Source organism: Podarcis bocagei, assembly GCF_964188305.1.
Source record: "Podarcis bocagei genome assembly, chromosome: 13".
Taxonomy (NCBI): domain Eukaryota; kingdom Metazoa; phylum Chordata; class Lepidosauria; order Squamata; family Lacertidae; genus Podarcis; species Podarcis bocagei.
Window position 1 is genome coordinate 37,527,795 of NC_138138.1, and position 18,230 is coordinate 37,546,024.

Consider the following 18,230-nt stretch of genomic DNA (forward strand, 5'->3'; position numbering starts at 1 on the left):
GTAGTAAAACCCACACCATCCCATGAAAACCAGAAAGCATTGCAGTGGCCATTTAAAGCAAAAAATGATAATGATATTGTCTGGGAGTAGAATACAGTGGTACCTTGGGTTACATACACTTCAGGTTACAGACTCCGCTAACCCAGAAATAGTACCTTGGGTTAAGAACTTTGCTTCAGGATGAGAACAGAAATCATGCTCCGGTGGCAGGGCGGCAGCAGGAGGCCCCATTAGCTAAAGTGGTGCTTCAGGTTAAGAACAGTTTCAGGTTAAGAACGGACCTCCAGAACAAATTAAGTACTTAACCTGAGGTATCACTGTACTGTACAGTCTTACCTGGAGCTATAAACATAGTAAGATGGGCGCCAGGTGGGCCTCATTGGGGAGAGCATTTAAAAAAATGGAGGGGTCACGTCCTGACCACAAAGGCTCTTCTCGCTACCCTCCAAACCTCTCTTGGAGGAGCATTTGGAAGAGGGCCTCATCCAGAAGCCCAGCATACTGCTGCCTCATTGGGGACCACATATCCTGTCAGAGCCCACCAGGGCTGATGCCTTGCTTGGGTCCTCACCATCATCCTCAGGCACTGCTCAAGACCCTCAGTGGTGTGAATGCTGTTGGTCCTGGCAGTGCGGCAGCCAGTGTTCTCATGGTGAGCTCGCAATGGCGGCCACCGTATTCCATTTTGCACGACGTTGTAGGAAATAAGATTTTGCGGTCACCAGGCCCCAGTCAGAACTAAGCAGGCGTTTAGCTTCCAGTCTACTGTGGCGCTTACTGCCTAGAGAGAGAGTGGGAGAGGTCTTTATGCGCCGCTTGTGGGCTTCTCATAGATCCCACCATGAAGAGAGAATTCTGGACTAGACGGGCCTTGAGACAGATCCAGCAAAGCTCATCTCATGTTCTTAGGGTGACCAGGTGTCCTACTCTTCCGGGTGCAGTTCTGTATTTGAAGGGCAGTCAGCGGGGAGTGCTCTGCTTGAAGGGCCACGCAATCCCAAATCTGGTTTGAAGAGGAAGAAGGATAAGAACAGAGAGGAGCAGCCTTGAAGTTGACCATCACTTCTGAGAAGACTGAGCTGGAACACAAGTCACGGGGTCAGTCTTCCCCATTATGGTGAGTTGTATTTCTATTTAATTGTGTGTGTGTGTGTGTGTGTGTGTGTGTGTGTGTGTGTATTCTAAATTTGCATCTATGCATATGTCAACATGTACATTTTTTCTACAAATATTTATCCTAGTTGGTCCTTTTCTCTTGGCGATGATAGATTTCCTCCTTCATGTGCATAAAGTGGCCATCTTGTTGCTGCTGCGGCCAGGTGAGCTGTGGAGCTGTTGTAGTGCCATTGCTACAAGTGGGGAGGCAGGCATTAGTCAGGGGTAGGGGAATGAGGGGTAGGGGAATGAAGACAGCCTGCACTGGGCCCTCCAAAATCTGCAGCTGGGCCTGCCCACCTACCCTGAGAATCTCATGCTTGAATAGTAATAACTATAATTACAATTATTTAGAAAGATATACAAACTGCTTAACCAAGGAGCTTCCTTCCGTATATTTCTTTATTTAACTTTTTTGAAAACACAAATTAACGATAAAACATAACGAAACAGATGCAGAGAGGGTGAGTATTGACATAAGAGGCTTAAGACAGCTCAATAATTATACTTACTGATAATCTTTACACTTCCTTTCTCCTTTAGAATTTCTTCACAGGGCTTTTCTTTGCAAGGTTTTGAGATAAAGAGAGAATCAAAGAGCTTTCTAAGAGGTGCGTGTAATAAAACTGTAGGTAAAACATAAGGAAATCCACAAAATTATTAAAAAATTACCAATATTCAGAAATAAAATGATTATCATTAAACCACAGAAAACAAATATCATCTGCCGGCCTTGATGTCCCCCAGCTGTGAAATGGAACCAGTGTTTCCTAGGTTGTGCTTTCTGACTGCAGGGTTGTGTTAGGTTGACTTGTGGGACCCTGACATAACGTGGATAGCATAGCTTGGAGGCAGCAGATTTAAAACAGCACACGTGTTGCTGATCTGTGATCGTAGTGATCTGCAGCTGTAATAATCAAGACTGACTGACAACACACAATAGCTGTGCTGGAAGGGAGCTTTTGTCTGAGAGTCCTGCCTCCCCACCCCTGCCCACATTCACCAGCCATCATTGGGTACTGCCCTACTTCTTGGGTCCCAAAATATTCCAAGGACCGGCGGCAACAACAACCCTGTTTTTGGGTTTTGTAGAAAACGTGTGGGAATGCTCACGTCTGCACGCAAGGGAGAGGATGGGGTTCCTTCTTCCTACATCGCCCAATAAAAATAAACTGGCCTAGATTTCTGACTTGGATTTAATCAAACAAACTGAACAACTAAGGAAAGAGGCAGAGAGAGAGAGACAGAGAGCTCGCGCAAGGATTATTTCTGCCTTGCAGACAACTTGAAAGTTCATCATATCTTCTTTCGAAATGTCAGCCGCTGCCTTCCTGTCCTGCTGGCGATATCTTTCCGTCCCTCACCTACTTTTGTTCCTAAGCTTGAAACGGCAGCATTGCAATGGTCAGGTGAGATGCAGAAGTGATGGGAGTGTATCGCCGCCACCCCCTGCGCTTTCCCCTCCATCCCAATCCTCCTTGCACTCATTTTTGCCCTGCCTCGTGGTCTGGAGACCTTCAGGGTGACTCCTGTTACGGGCAATAAAAAGAAAACAAAGGAGGCAGAATATCCCATTAAAAGAAATAACACTGCAAACTGGATCACAGCACAACAGCAGCAGCAACAACAACAAGGGAACAAAAATGTCAGTGGCGCAGAAATACAAAGTCAAGGTTGCAGGCCACCCCAGTCTCTGAGCACTGTGAGATTCCAGGGGTTCCAGGCATTTACCCAAGGTCTGTGTTTCCTTTTGGAAATGAGGCACAGCAGACTGTGGTGTCTTCATGATGCATGGTTTATTTACACATACATACAATCTGAGCCTGCGATGGAGGGGTTCACAGCATTTAGCACCCCAAGACAGTCTTGCTTCTCCCATAGCTACAGCCTTGGATTCTAGCAGAAATCAGGCATGGATCCCTCTCTCTCTGCCTTTCCAGCTATCAGCTTTTTCCTCTAGGTCACATCACAGTAAACTCTGCCCTAAAACTTCAGATTTGTCCCTCTAACTATTGTAAGAGCCGCAGGAGGGGCCACATCCATTTGTCATCTGGCACAGAGCCCCTTTCCTTTGTTCTCTTAATGGCCCATCACCCAGTCAGTCGCCTCATCAGGAAGCTAGCCTGGCTTGATTAGCTTTTAACACTTGCTAGGATTATAAGTGTCTGACACCCACAAACGCATAACATCAGTTTATGCCTGCTGAAAAGGCATAAATCATTTCTCCCCCTTTTGTTTCTTCCCTCCCACACCTTTATTTAAATGGGACTTTTGAGGGTCTTTATTTTGCTCTTCACCCTGATGCTGCTTTAAATTGCTATTTGGTGCTACATGTTTTAGTGCAATCCTATGCACATTTGCTTGGGAGTAAGACTCAGTAAAATATGCACAGAATACCCATGTTATTTGGGGATGGGATTTTTTTAAGATGGTGTCCCTGCCCCCACCATACCATATATTGCTTTGTATCATTCTGTTTTAATGTACCACTGTGTACTTTTTAATTAAAAAATGCAGTAGAACAAAAGTCACTCACAGCGATTTACAGTAATAAATAAATAGCATACATTTAAACCAGCATATCTAAATCTAAAACTCAATCATATTTTTAAAGGGCAGGACTAAAACACCCCACCCACTGAAGGAGGGCACAGTTAATTAAAACCCAAAGGCTCGGTAGAAAAGTAATATTTTCCCTGGTGCTTAACGATGTATATAAAGTAATTCTAAATCATCAGTTCTCCAAAGGTAGATCCTGATGAAACCAAAATGGCAGCATCCCCACACATAAGAAGAAGGGACCAGCGGATCTGGAGAAACCCCAAGGTCTGCAGAAGTCCAAGATGGATCAGTGATCTGATTTGTAAGTGTCCTGTGTTCCTACATTCACTCTTCCCTGTGTCTGCTTGTAATTAAATGCACGCAGGTATGGTTTATCAGGATTCCTTGAGGGTCACTTCCAGTCTGACCCTTGACCGAATGCATATCCTTGCCCTGTTTATCCTCACCTCCTCCTTTGCTGTGCCAAACTATTGAATGTAAGCTCCTCAAGGCAGAGACCTGTGACCCAGAGCCAGCGGAATAAATGTTGCTTCTTGGCGGCAGCAGGGGGGGCCAGCAATTACTTCTCTGCTGCCCCATCCCCTGCAAGTCGAGAGATGCATCTTATCTGAGGCTGGCCAAGTTAATTTTGGCCCCACCCAAGTGACAATACAATAAATTTAATGACTAACTATTTGCAGCCTTTTTGCAACATCTAAAATTAGCTGCTGGAGGAAGCTAGCCTCAGTCTCCCTAGTAGGGACAGCCACCCACCTATTGTCTTGCTTCTTGAACTCTGATAATGCCTCTTGCATGATTGGACACAGAGAAAGAGAGGATTGTGTGTAGAAACTAGCTTACTGCACAAAGGAAAAATTCACATCCATTGCCCTGCCAGCTTTTGCCCCTGGCCCCACCCACCTCTGCCATGTGGCCCCTGGAAAGTGACCAAGAAGGGAATGTGGCCCTCAGACTGCAAAAGGCTCTCCACCCTTACTGCAAAGGGACATTCATATTAATATATAAACAAGCAAACAGTGTGATGCTGTGCACTGTTCACTCCGAAGTAAGCTTTTCAGTGGAGAAGCTTACGTATCTTTGCAGAAGCTTAGGAAAAGCTTGGCCTATCGCCCAACATCCAAAAAACCATAGTGCTTCACCAATAAGTACAAAATAACCCCTCTTCAGTGCTACAAATCCAACTCAGTGGTGTAATGTTGGAAAATTGGAAAATGTCAATCACTTCTCCTATCTGGGTAGTTATCTTTCCACAAGGGCCAACACTGATGCCAAAATCCAGCATCGCCTGAGCTCTGCGAGTGCGACTTTCTCCCTACTGAAGTGCAGAGTGTTTGAGGACCGGGACATTTGCAGGGAAACCAAAATGCTTGTTTACAAAGCTATTGTACTACCAACCTTACTGTATGCTTGTGAAACATGGACCACTTATAAACGCGATCTCCAACTTGAAAGATTTCATCAACGGTGTCTCCGAAAAAATTTACACATCACTTGGGAAGACAGGCGAACTAACACCAGTGTACTGGAAGAAGCAAAGATCACCAGTGTTGAAGCAATGATTCTTCAACATCAACTTTGTTGGACTGATGATGTTGTGCGGATGCCTGATTATCATCTTCCAAAGCAACTACTGTATTCCAAACTTTAAAAGGGAAAGCGTAATGCTGGTGGTCAACAAAAGATGTTTAAAGACTGTCTCAAGGCAAATTTTAAAAAATGTAATACAAACACCAACAATTGGGAAACACTTTCCTGCGAGCACTCCAATTGGAGAACAGCCTGTACCAAAGGTGTTGTGGGCTTTGAAGACACTCAAACTCAGGATGCAAGGGAGAAACGTGCTAAGAGGAAGGCACGCTTGGCAAATCCACACTGTGGTCAATTCCTGCCCGGAAACCAATGTCCCCACTGTGGAAGGACGTGTGGATCCAGAATCGGCCTCCACAGTCACTTACGGACTCATTGTTAAAACCGTGTTTATGGAAGACAGTCTTACTCGGCTACAAGTGATCGCCAAAGATGCTGTGCACTGTTCACTCCAAAGTAAGGTTTTCAGTGGAGCTTACTCTTGTGTAATGCTGTGTAGGATCACAGCCTTATTCTATTCTTTGAAGACTTTACTGAATCTACTCTCTGCATCCCTGTATCAAGCATTTCTTCCATAGGAGAGCAAGAAGAGATCCTTTGATGTGTGTAAAGATCTGTGGATGGAGGTGCTAATCCAGCCCAGTCATTTGAAAGAGGGACAAAACAAGACACCTGAAACTTCACTTAAAACCAATTACAGGCAAATTTGAATCAAGACAGTAGCTCTGCTCAGATCAGGGTTTATTTTATTTTAAACTTTTAATTAATACACACACACACACCACCTTTTTTCTCTAAAGAACTTGAGGTGGCATACATGATTCTCCTCTCCCCATTTTATCCTCACAGCAACCCTGTGAGGTAGGATAGGCTGAGACACAGTGACTGGGACTCAATAGCTGAATGGGTCTCAAACCCTTGTTTCCCAGGTCCTGGTCCAACGCCCCTATCATTACACCACATTAGCGCACCGATGGCAAAGTTTAGAGTGAGGCAGTCACCGCTTCAGATTCCATGAGGGGGTGTCCTCTTTTAGAGACTATTTGAGCCACCTATGGCTACATAGCTGCCATGCATTTAAAGCATATGACTTCCCCTAAAGGATCCTCGGAATTGTCACAGACCTACAATGCCCAGCACCCTTAGCAAACTACAGTTCCCAGTATTCTTTGTGGGGAGCCATGTGCCTTCAGTGTATGCTGTGCACACGACCTGTGTCTTTGCCATGAAAGGGAGGAAAGTTCCACCTCCTGTCTCGAGAGCTTTTCCGTCTCAGGAACAATGAGCCCTCCCGTTAGGTGTTTTGCTACAGTATTGTATGTTTGTTTGTTTGTTTGTTTGTTTGTTTGTGTGTGTGTGCTCCATCATATTAAAGCTGCTGGACTCTCTAGACACAAACCTGGAGACATTACCAACAAGCAAGTCTCAGCAGAGGCCTACCACCTGAGATTGCATGGCCTGTTTGCACAGGTATAGACAGATGCCCATCCAGAGAAATGGGGCTACAAAGCACAATTATTATTTTTTTGGTAAAACTAAGGTTCTGTGTCCTGCACGCTTAGAACTACACCACTCTCTCACAAGAGCAGAGTTACAGGTATGCATTTTCAGGCTGTCAGAGCTCATACTCATTGTTTGGAGGTAGGAAGAGAAAGGAGGGAAATCTATCTCCCTCTCTCCTATGTGGCCACACCTGATCCCTTTTTAATACAGTGCAAGCCTCTTTGCTCATGCACACGCGCGCTCGTACACACACACACGCATTTACACACCTTCCTCCCAAAATCACATAATCTCTCAATCGCATACATCTCTCTCCTGCAAAACCGCAGTTGCATCCTCTTCCCGCACGCACACACACCGTGTAAAAACCTTGCACAGATAACATATCCCCACCGCAGCCACACACCATCAGCAAATGAAAAACTACCTCCTCTAAACCTCGCAGATAAATGACACAATTTCCCTCTTGCCACAGAGGTCCTATCCCCAGTTAACCCCTCCCACCCAGCTGCTGCACCCCTCCCCGCTGACCCCTTCTCCCCCCACCGCACCCCGCCCCCAAATCCCCACCCCTTTCTCCTGCCTGGGGAGGAGGCGCTGCCTTTGTTCCGCCAAGGGTTAACCCAGATTGTGTCTGTCACCCAGTTGCCCGGATGCTGATGTAAGGGGAGAGCTCGAGAGATCCCTTCAGATTGCAGTGAGAGGAGGCGAAGGACCAGAGCAGAAGAGCCTCTCCACCAGCATCTTTCATCCACGGCAACAGCAGCACCAACAGCAGCATCCTTGGCTGGACCAGCTGGATGATGCTGGTACCCGGACTGTAGCATCCTTCATCCTTCTCTCGCCTCCCTTTCCCTCCCTGATGCCGCGAGCATCCCCCTCCCCCTAAATCCTTCAGGATGCCGGCCCCGGTATTGTCCCTATAGGGGGATATCAGGGGGGCCTTGCCTTGCCGTGCCTCTCCCCTCCCCTCCCCACCCCACCCCAAATCCCCCGTCTCTTATTGTTGCTCAGAAGGGTGACAGACAAAAGCCATGTCCGGTGGCAAAGAGGCAGGTGGGGTCCACCCCTACCAGCCACAACAGAGCCAGCAGCATGCTCAGTATGTGGGGCCCTACCGGCTGGAGAAGACACTGGGGAAAGGGCAGACTGGTGAGTACTTGGCACCCTGCTGCTCCTGGAGGTGGGGGTGGGGTAGGAGGGGCAACCCCAACGCCACAGAAATGGGTGCGATGGGAGAGCCCAGAGCGTCGCGTGTGGACCAGAAGTGTTTGTCCCATTGCAGAATAAGGGTGGGGAAAGAGATCCGAAAAAGGGAAGGCAGATGCATTTCCTGTTGGGGAAAATAAATTGGCCGCAGTGGTGGTGGTGGTTGGCGAAAGCTGAATTCTTTCCTGTCCTGGAGTTTATTTGAGGAGAGCAAATGGGGAGTCTTGTTTGGGGCCAATGGCATCTAGGTTTAGTAGGTTGTCAGGAGAAGGGGGCAACACTTTGGGTGTTCGGGCACCTCTCTCTCTCTCTCTCTCTCTCTCTCTCTTACACACTGTTTTATTTGGGAGTGGAGAGTAAATGTTGGAGACTACCAGAAGGCAAAAGGTGTCTTTTAAGAGTTCAAAGGAGTGCATTAATGTTTACCCTGCTGGACTTTATTTGGGGTCCCTGTGCATGGCAGGGAAATAGTTTGCTTTACAGAGGTAGCAGATAGAAGAAGGGAGAAAAGGAAGTGAAAATTTAAAAAACAACAACAAATAGGGGCAGGTTTTGAAAGGGGTTGTGACCATCCCTGTACTTAGCAGCAAGTGCTGTTTGGGGATAGTTGGGTTCTTAGGATCACAGTGCTTTTGTGGTAGTTGATAGGTAGGTGTGTTTGTGTGTTTTAACGCACATTAAATGCCCAGATGGAGCTTGGAAAGGGGAACGCAGCGAGGGCAGCGATGGATCGACCATATTTTCTGGATGGGTTAGTTTCAGTACCTCTGCCCAGGTGCCTGTGCCCTGGTGGTTGGGGCCTGAAGCAGTTCTGTTTGGGATGAAGCAGTAGCTTAAAAATAATAATGCTGCAATGGCCAAAGTTGGCTGGGGAGGGAGGAAAGCAAGAAGAACCAACTGCTCCAGATTTATTCCATACAGATTCCCTACCTCCAATTCCCCCCTCCCGAAAAAAAAATCCCTGTCTGGTCAGTGGAGAGACACCCGTCTCTGTCTCCCCCGCTCCATCTCTATTTTGCCAAAGCTCTGTATTTATGAGGGGGCAATCTATAGGAGAGGCCTATAGATTTCTCCCCCCCCCCCAATACACCAATCTTCTCCTGCTGCAGCACTCTGGATGAATGGAAGAGTGGTGGTTGTTTTTTTTTTTACTCTCTGCAGGGATGCCGATTCGATTGTGCGGTTTAGATTATGGGGCTTGGTTATGAGAGAGATTGCTTGAATAAATGCCTAAAGGCTGGGTAATATGAAAAACCGTCTCCTTGGCTTCCTTCTCCTCTTTTTCGGCAGCAGTCAGTTGTTGGATGGAAGGATGAGGATGGGAAGCGAGGAGTGCAGGGTGGCGGGGGGGGGGGAGAGAACCATCCATCTCTCTGCAGTGATGCAGGAAAACCCAAACCACAAGGCCTCTCTCTTCTCTCTTCTCTCCTCTCTCTCTCTCTCAATTTGTGTGTGTCTGTGTGTAGAATGAGTATTGTGGCTTGGAAAGGGGGAAGATTACTGCAGTGGCAGAAAAAGACACGGTGACGGGGGGGGGGAGAGAAGGAGCCGGGCTATGCTTGTGTGTGTGTGTGCGTGCATGTTTGGGAGGTGGGTTTTTTTTGGGGGGGGTTGTTTTAAGGAATCATAACAATAATAAATATCTGGAGCAGGTGGGTGAAAGAGACAGAAGAGGCGGCAGGGGATAAGGGAGGGCGGGATTTTGCTGAATAATCATTTCTGCACCGTGGCGGCAGGCAGTTCACGCAAAGACATTTCAGGAATCGCAGGCTGAATGGGTAGGTGGATGGAGTCTTGCTGGGGGTGGATGGGATGAGGCCTGGCTGCATCCCAGACCCCAGAAGGAGGGGAGACCAGGAGCAATAGGACAAATGGACGCCTCCTACGGCAGGCGAGAGTTTTCTTGCTCTTCTAATTTTGCTTGCCGCCGTATTTCTAGCAATCTCGTTTCCTCCTTCTCTGAAGGAGTGTTATTATGGTTATGTGAATCCTCAGTTGGCAGGAAACAGCGGAAGTCCAGGCACCAGCAGTGACATGCCCAAGGTCATCTAAGGGATGTTGGTGGCAGAGATAGAAATCAAAAACTGTTCCTCCTTGGCTATCCTGTTCAGTTTTGGTTTCCCAGACCTGAAGATGCTGAGTAGCGAAATGATAATAACCATGGCCAACTTAACAGTGTTCTCCCACAGGACAGGTCATGCAAGAATTCTGCACTAGCAGTGATCAGAGACCTTAAATTCTGCAACTGGAATAATTAGAGTAGGCTTGTCTCCCCGCGCGTCAGTCCATAGTCTCAACAATCTGAGATGCTGGTGGGTTGGATCCAGGATGTTAAACTTTAGTCTCATTGACTAAATGAACGGGACTTAAGTTAGCCAAGATTAACTTGTCCTATTGATTTCAGTGGGGCTGAAGCTGCCTAGATCCATTGCCCTGGAGTGCCTTGGGCAAGTATGTCAATCTTGGCTTATTTACTATTCTTAAGAAGTAGAACTGAGTGTTGAAAAATATATAAAAACATATACATATCAACAGACATGGGGGGAGGGAAACCTCATCACTTTACTCACTCTTTTGCTTTCCTTATGCTTCCCACCTTTTAAAAGGCTGTGGGACTCACCTCCCATGTATCTTGTCAGGTCTAGGTATACTTACAGTACTACAGAAGAGGTCAAGGGTGCCCTTTATATATCTTTTCGTTCGCAGAATTGGAGTTTATAGATACAAAACCAAACCCAAAGAGAGATGTAAACTCTTAACGTGTGGAATATCTGTAATTTAGGATTGAAACATGGGGAATCCCCACCCCAAGCTCTGATTCAATTTAACAGGGTCACCGGAGGTCAGATAAAATTGCCGGATCCACCCTATGGATTCCCAGTTGACCAGTCTACTGTTCTGTCCTAAACCATGACGCTCTGTGGCAGATTTGCAAATGCTCCCGTCAGTGTTGCTAAGCGCACAAAACGTTGTACTAACCCATACGATCAAACTCTCTTTATTTACTAGAGACAACTCATATTTTCTGGTATGAGCCCTTGTTCAATTTCTTGCTTCTTCGGAGGCAGTGTGTTAGAATTTTGTTAGTGCGTGTTGCTTGAGTTAATTGTTCATTTTTCAGATTTGAGCTGCCGTGTTAGATCTAGAAGTTAACGGTGAATGGGTGGACTTCTTCCTTGTGGTGGAAGACAAGGCTATCAGTGGTCACCAGCAATGATGGCTACGCTTTGTCCCCATGGTTTGGAGGCAGTAAGGCTTTTGGGTACCACTTGCTGGAAACCACAGGAGGGAAGACTCTTTGCGCTCGGGTCCCACTTTTCCCCTGTGGCATCTGATTGGCTACTGTCAGAACAGGATGCTGGACTCGACGGGCCATTGGCCTGATCCAGCAGCCTCTTCTTGCGTTCTTATTATGGACGCATCTTGTCTATAGTGCACAGGTGTGTGTATATGCACACACACGCACATGGTGGCACTATCCAGTGACATTTCACTGCCTCCGAAGTATGTTTGGAACTGTTATGACATATTGCAGGCGATCGTGTTTGTCAAACATACTTCCAGCCAAAAGAACAACACCTTTTTTGGCTTTTAAATAAGCATCTACCGCAAAATACACAGACACAGCATGTGGCAGGGTGAGTGGAGCCTTCAGCAGTGTGTCATAGCATGCATGTGTTGGGGCGGCCGGAACAGGATTAGCTTTGAGGTGTCCCTGTTTTCATCTGGGAAATGTTGGCGGGTATGCTAAAAGTCCCTTCCTCCCAGATAAAGAACAAATGGGGGGGGGGGAAGCAGGCCGTCCTTCCAAAGAGAGAAGACCTCCAACCAAAGAAAAACTCCGTCCCACCGCCCAACACTTTTCAAAATAAAAATTGTGAGGGTCAGGAGGCAGGCCACAGTGGGTGCCGAGAGGAGTTGTCTATGGGCGCTATGGTGCCCACGGGCACCACATTGGGGACCTTGGTTGTATCATGTGCACATGGTGATTGTTTCCCCCTCCTGCTTCTATTTACATCCTTAGATATTTAGAAACGGTCTGCATATCCTCACCTGTTCCTGCCCAATTGCCTTTTCTCAGCCTGTCCAACTTGTGATCCAGTAAAATAAACATAGCCCCCCATTTGGGGGAAGCGAGGTGGGACTTGGTCCATTTTCTGGCTTTTCTGCTGGGCTGCAAAGCAAGGCATGGCCAGGGTGCGTATGGGGGAGAATCAGAGAATGTAGGGGCAGGTTAGCTTGCGGCATATATTCCAATTCACAAGGGGCTGTCATTTTTGTGTATCCCCACCCCCCAGGTAAATTAATGTCCACATTTTTGCCTTTTTGTGAGTGCCTTTTTCAAATTTTGCTAGCATATTTCAGGAATTGTCATGTGAGTCCCTAGACATGAAATCTCTGGGGTGGGTGATTCTAGTGTGCATGCATAAAAATGCAGGCGCATGCACACTAAAGGCTCACGCAGAGAGCACACGTAATGCCATTTCTCACACTGCAGTTCTAAGGTATTTCAAAGTATTGACTGCATAGTGAAGTAGGTTTTTCTTCCTAGTGTGTCAAGTTTAAACCATCCTCCTTGTCTTTGAAATCAGTGAGGGACGGGCTATTGCAGAATAAATGGGCACATCATAACACTGGCGATGAAAAGAGCTCAGCACTGTGTAATCGTGGATGGACTGGGGCTTCCAAAGTGAGCTTTGGTAGGATCATAGAGCCAGGAGGTATCCCAAAGGCTATCTAGTCCAACCCCTGACAATGTAAGAAACCTGCTGCTTCAGCATCTCTGTAAGGCGACCACCCCGTCTCTGCCTAAAAACCATTCTAAGAAAGGTATCTACTGTCCAACAGTTAACAGCATTAATGTGCATACTTTCGTCTTCAGTGTATAGATTAAACCTCCCCTCCTTGTAATTTGAATCTGGGTCCTGCCCTGTGTTCTATTGCCTCGTTTTTAAAATTATTACATTCATATTCTGCCTTTTCTCCAAGGTGGCTCTTCCACCCCATTTTATTTTCACAACAACCCTCTGAGGTAGGTTAGGCTGAGAGGGAGTAGCTGATCCGAGGTCACCCAGTTAGCTTCATGGCTGAGTGGGGATTTGAACCCTGGTCTCCCTGGTCTTAGTTTGACACTCTAACCACTACACCACACTGGCTCTGTGTGATAATCCTTCACATCTTTGAAGATGGCTGTCCTACCTGCTCTGTGTTGTCCCTTCTCCAGGCTAAACAGACCCAGCTACATTGCCTGTTCCTTATAGGACTTGATCTCCAGGCCTCGGTCTGGACACACTCCAGTTTGTTCATATCTTCATTAGACTGTGGTGCCCAGAAATGTACACCACACAGTGGTGAGGTCTGACCAAAGCGTAGGGTGGCCTTGTGTCCTGCGCTACAGAAGGCCCTCCTTTGTTTGAAGAACTTTCAGGCGACAGGCCTCTATTTGAAGGCCTGACTGGTCCAAGGCTGGTTTAAAGAGAAAGAGCCATAAGAAGGGAGAGCAGGGCAGGCCACCAGGTTTCTCCAGCAACCGTTGCTACCTGTTCAGCCGACTAGGCACGCCCACAGTATTGCAGGAATCCTGGAAACTGTAGTTTCCCCCTTTCCAGAACTGCAATTCCCAGCACCCTACAATTCCCGGGATTCTTTGGAGGAAGTTACGTATGGTGTGCATGTAACCCACAACTCTTCACAGAGACAAGTAGTTTTTTCTCTCTTCCCGCTACTCAGTCTCTTCCATCCCTGCCCAGTTTTTAATGTTATGTTATTGAGATATTCTTTTTCTATTTAAGTTGTAGTTATCATTTCTATATTTGCATCTTTGATATGCAAATTGGTGTCCTCTTGTGACCTATTTTTCCCAGAGAATGCTTTTCCTTTCCTTTTTAAAAAACCATTTTTATTTTTGCATTTTCTATTTTACATATACAAGTGAAATAAAAACATAAACATATAATCCCCTTTGACTTCCCTCCCCCCCCGCCGCCATTGTGGATCATAATATAACAAGCTTTTCTATCTTTTTTGGGGCAATGCTTAAATGCCAACCTTACCGGAAGAGAACAGAGTAGTACCACACCAACTGAAAACAAGAGCATTGCAAGGATGCCCTTGTTTTTGTCTCTCAGAATTTTATTTATTTATTATGTACTTATTGCATTCAAACCACACTTTTCTTCTCCAAAGAGCTCAAGATGGCATGTATGGTTCTCCCTCTCCTGATCTCCACAACAACCCTGTGAGGTAGGCTAGGCTGAGAGGCAGTGACTGGTCCAAGTTCACTCAGTGAACTTCATAGCTCACTAAGGATTTGAACCCTGGTCCCCCAAGTCCTAGTCAAACACTCTGACCGCTGTGCTGTGAAACCCTGATTGCCTGACCCCAATGGGATATTCCAAGCTCCCTCCCTGAATTTTCACCTTTCTTTTCTTTTTTTAAGTTAGACCTTTTACTTACGAAGGTGTAAGGAAAAGCAGGCAGGCAGAATTCTACCCAGTTTTACCCAGAAAGAAGTAAACTTGCTCCTGCCTTCCAGTGTCAGGGCCAAAGAGCGCAAAGGCAAGCAGGGTAAAAACAGGCAAGCCCGTGGCACTTGTTGTTGTTGTTTAATTAAATGTAAATAATGTTCGATATAATGAAATAACTTAGAGCATATCAGACCACCCATATCTGTACTCTGGATGATTTGCAAGGATTCTTTTGGCTTCTGGCTATGGGGGGTTGGGAGGGTGCAGACATCAAGGTCCTAGAAGGCCACCATCAGTGGCTGGTGGGCTGCATTCTGCTTGGTGGGCCGCAAATCACCCAGCCCTGCTCTAGGCTAAAGACAATCTCTTCCTTCAGCCTTCTTGCATGTGATTTGTCTGGTCTGCTTATTTTGACAGCCGCACCACACCACTATGACACCAGATCTAGCGACTTAGATAGAGTGCGTGTCTTTTTTATTTTCTTTTTTATTTTCTGACAGGCTGAAAAAATGTATTTGGGTGTGAGAGGGTTTAACTTTCTTTTTTTTCCATGACTCAGTTTGTATTCTCACAATGTGAAGCTGAGTTTCAAGGTCAGAGAGAGAGAGAGAAAGAGCACCTTTTGGAAGTTTGTATTTTAAACACACAGACCCTGCCATCGTTGTGAGGCTTCCATAGCTTATTTACCAAAAATGGTGTGTTTTTTATGACATTTGCTCCTGGTAAACCACTGTCCCTATTTTGCCTTTGAAGGGGGTACAGTGGTGATGATAATGTGTTTTTTTTAGGATGCCTTTGCTTTCTTTCAACCTTGTTAGTAAGTGGGACTTAAAAAACAGGAAGCAGTTATGTCCCTTTTACTAATACACTCAAAGAACCAATGGATGGCAAGCTGTTGTAGAGTCAATGAGTGGCGTTCAGCTCAGGTTGCCAACTTTTCCAGCTGGCTCTGCAGCTGTGGGTTTGGCACGGTATTATATTTATTATATTTTCATCCCACCCTACTTCAAAGGATCTCAGGGTAGACTACAGAGTTCCACCTCACTCACACACCTATCTTATCCCCACAACCACCCTGCGAGAGACCCAGGATCACCCAGGGAATTTCATCATGGCTGAACATGGAACATGGGATTTCTGAGTTCTAAATCCAGCACACTGTCCATTGCACCACACTGACTCTCACGCTGCCACATGCAGTTGCTGTAAGTGGCATAGGTAAAGGTAAAGGGACCCCTGACCATGAGGTCCAGTCATGGCCGACTCTGGGGTTGCGGCGCTCATCTCCCTTTATTGGCCGAGGGAGCCGGCGTACAGCTTTCGGGTCATGTGGCCAGCATGACCAAGCCGCTTCTGGCGAACCAGAGCAGCGCACGGAAACGCCATTTACCTTCCCGCCAGAGCGGTACCTATTTATCTACTTGTACTTTGACGTGCTTTTGAACTGCTAGGTTGGCAGGAGCAGGGACCGAGCCACGGGAGCTCACCCCGTCGCAGGGATTCGAACCGCCAACCTTCTGATTGGCAAGTCCTAGGCTCTGTGGTTTAACCCACAGCGCCACCCGTGTCCCTTCTTAAGTGGCATAATCCACAGCAATTAGCAGGGGATGATATTTTACTTCTGTGATGGCTCCTCAGGCAGTAGAGCATGAGACTCTGAATCTTGGGGTTGTGGGATCGAGCCCCACGTTGGGCAAAAGATTCCTGCATTACAGGGAGATTGCCCTCGTGTCCCTTCCAACTCTATGATTCTACCTCTGCAGGGCCAGCCCCGCCCATGAGGCTGACTGAAGCAGAGGAACCCTACAGGGCGTCCTCTTTCGGGGTGCCCTGCCCGCCACTAGTTGTACAGTGGCGGCTACTGGCAAGATCTCTCAGAACTCGCAAGAGCTCTGCAAGAGCTCACGAGATCTTGCCAGAAGCTGCCACAGACGTACAACCCTGGTAATAATAATAATAATAATAATAATAATAATAATAATAATAATTTATTACTTATACCCCACCCATCTGGCCAGGCCTCCCTAGCCACTCTGCGCAACTTCCAAAAGAATATTAAAAACACAATAAAACATCAAACATTAAGAACTTCCCTAAACAGGGGTGCCTTCAGATGTCTTCTAAAAGTCAGATAGTTGTTTATTTCCTTGATATCTGATGGGAGGGCGTTCCACCGGGTGGGTGCCACTACCGAGAAGGCCCTCTGCCTGGTTCCCTGTAACCTCACTTCTTGCAGGGAGGGAACCGCTAGAAGGCCCTTGGAGCTGGACCTCGGTGTCTGGGCAGAACGGTGGAGGTGGAGACGCTCCTTCAGGTATACAGGACCGAGGCCGTTTAGGGCTTTAAAGGTCAGCACCAACACTTTGAGGTAGTTGAGGCCATGGTGGCCTGCCAAATGGAGGCTATTATTTGTATGCCTTTTTTGCTGGTCAGGCCTGAAGAGGGCACTGAAGCCTAAACCACACATTCCTGGGCTGCTTATCATGCTGTTCTGCTCTCTGGCCCCTGAGGTGCCTGACCCATATATTCCCTGACATGCACACACACTGCCCCATGGCAGGGCGGCACCTAGGGAAAGCCCTTATGGCAGAGAAGGGGAACCTCTCCTAGCCCAAGGGCTGCATTCTGTTCAGGGCCGTCATGAGAGAGCTGAGGGCCAGTGGTGGGCGGGGCCAAAGGCAAAGTGGGTGGAGCAATCGATGCTGACACACACGGACACACCTGACCCCATCACCTCCATCCAGGAAAGCAAGAGGCATTGTCAGAGTCCACAGACGCATTCCAGCCAGGCAAAAACACTGAAGGAGGAGGCAAAGTAGAATTGGGGGCGTGTGACCTGGGCAGGCCTGTAGAGCTGCATTTGGCACCTGGGCCTGAGGGTCCTCATTCTTGACATAGGGGCCCACAATCCCTGGGTTCTAGAGGTGTTAACATAGGAGCATATACCAAGTCTACACTGACTGGCAGCACCTCTCGAAGGTTTCAGGCAGGGGACATTCGCAGCCCTAGCTGGAGATGCCAGGGATTCCACACATTATGCACTTGAAGCCGATTCTCTGCCGCTGAGCTTAGCCTGCTACAAATATTCAGCATTCATAGAGGATTCTGCCCAGGCCTCTGAACTTCTTGATACCAGAGAGCAAATGTATGGCCTCAGGTTTTGGCACGAATAAAGAAAGAACTCAAGGTGATGCGGTATGGGCCTAACAACGGGTACCATTGGCTCCCAGAGCCCAGTTAGATTTGCTGGGCAATCGTGTATGTCAACTGCATTTTGAATTGTTCACATACAGTGGTACCTCGGGTTACATACACTTCAGGTTACATACGCTTCAGGTTACAGACTCCGCTAACCCAGAAATAGTGCTTCAGGTTAAGAACTTTGCTTCAGGATAAGAACAGAAATTGGGCTCTGGCGGCGCGGCAGCAGCAGGAGGCCCCATTAGCTAAAGTGGTGCTTCAGGTTAAGAACAGTTTCAGGTTAAGTACGGACCTCCAGAACGAATTAAGTACTTAACCTGAGGTACCACTGTATAAGGTGGGAGTGAGATCTATGTTTTATGCCATAAAGGAGCACCTGAGGGAGCAGAGAAACCCGTTTCCTCTCCAGCCTTCCCTCACTTGCTTGGCTCACTTCTGGTACTGGGGCTGGCGGGGCGGACGGGGACAACTGCTGTTCAGGGAACAGCTGAAACTTGGTGTTAGACCATCCACTCTGCATGCAGAAGGGCCCCAAAATATTTATGA

At 47.2% G+C, this 18,230-nt stretch overlaps 1 protein-coding gene across 4 annotated transcripts in view; it reads left to right on the top strand.

The window, feature by feature from the left end:
* The first annotated feature begins 899 nt into the window (after window positions 1-899).
* BRSK1 (BR serine/threonine kinase 1) overlaps window positions 900-18,230 on the top strand; it is a 57,825-nt gene continuing 40,494 nt past the window's right edge. The window contains exons 1-3 of one of the 4 annotated variants that reach the window (XM_081167098.1): window positions 900-1,117; window positions 3,894-4,018; window positions 7,453-7,959. In XM_081167098.1, the coding sequence (XP_081023224.1) occupies window positions 7,842-7,959 (118 nt within the window). In that variant the 5' untranslated portion in view covers window positions 900-1,117; window positions 3,894-4,018; window positions 7,453-7,841. The remainder of the gene's footprint in view (window positions 1,118-3,893; window positions 4,019-7,452; window positions 7,960-18,230) is intronic. The other 3 variants (XM_081167103.1, XM_081167101.1, XM_081167102.1) reach the window with 3 other exon arrangements.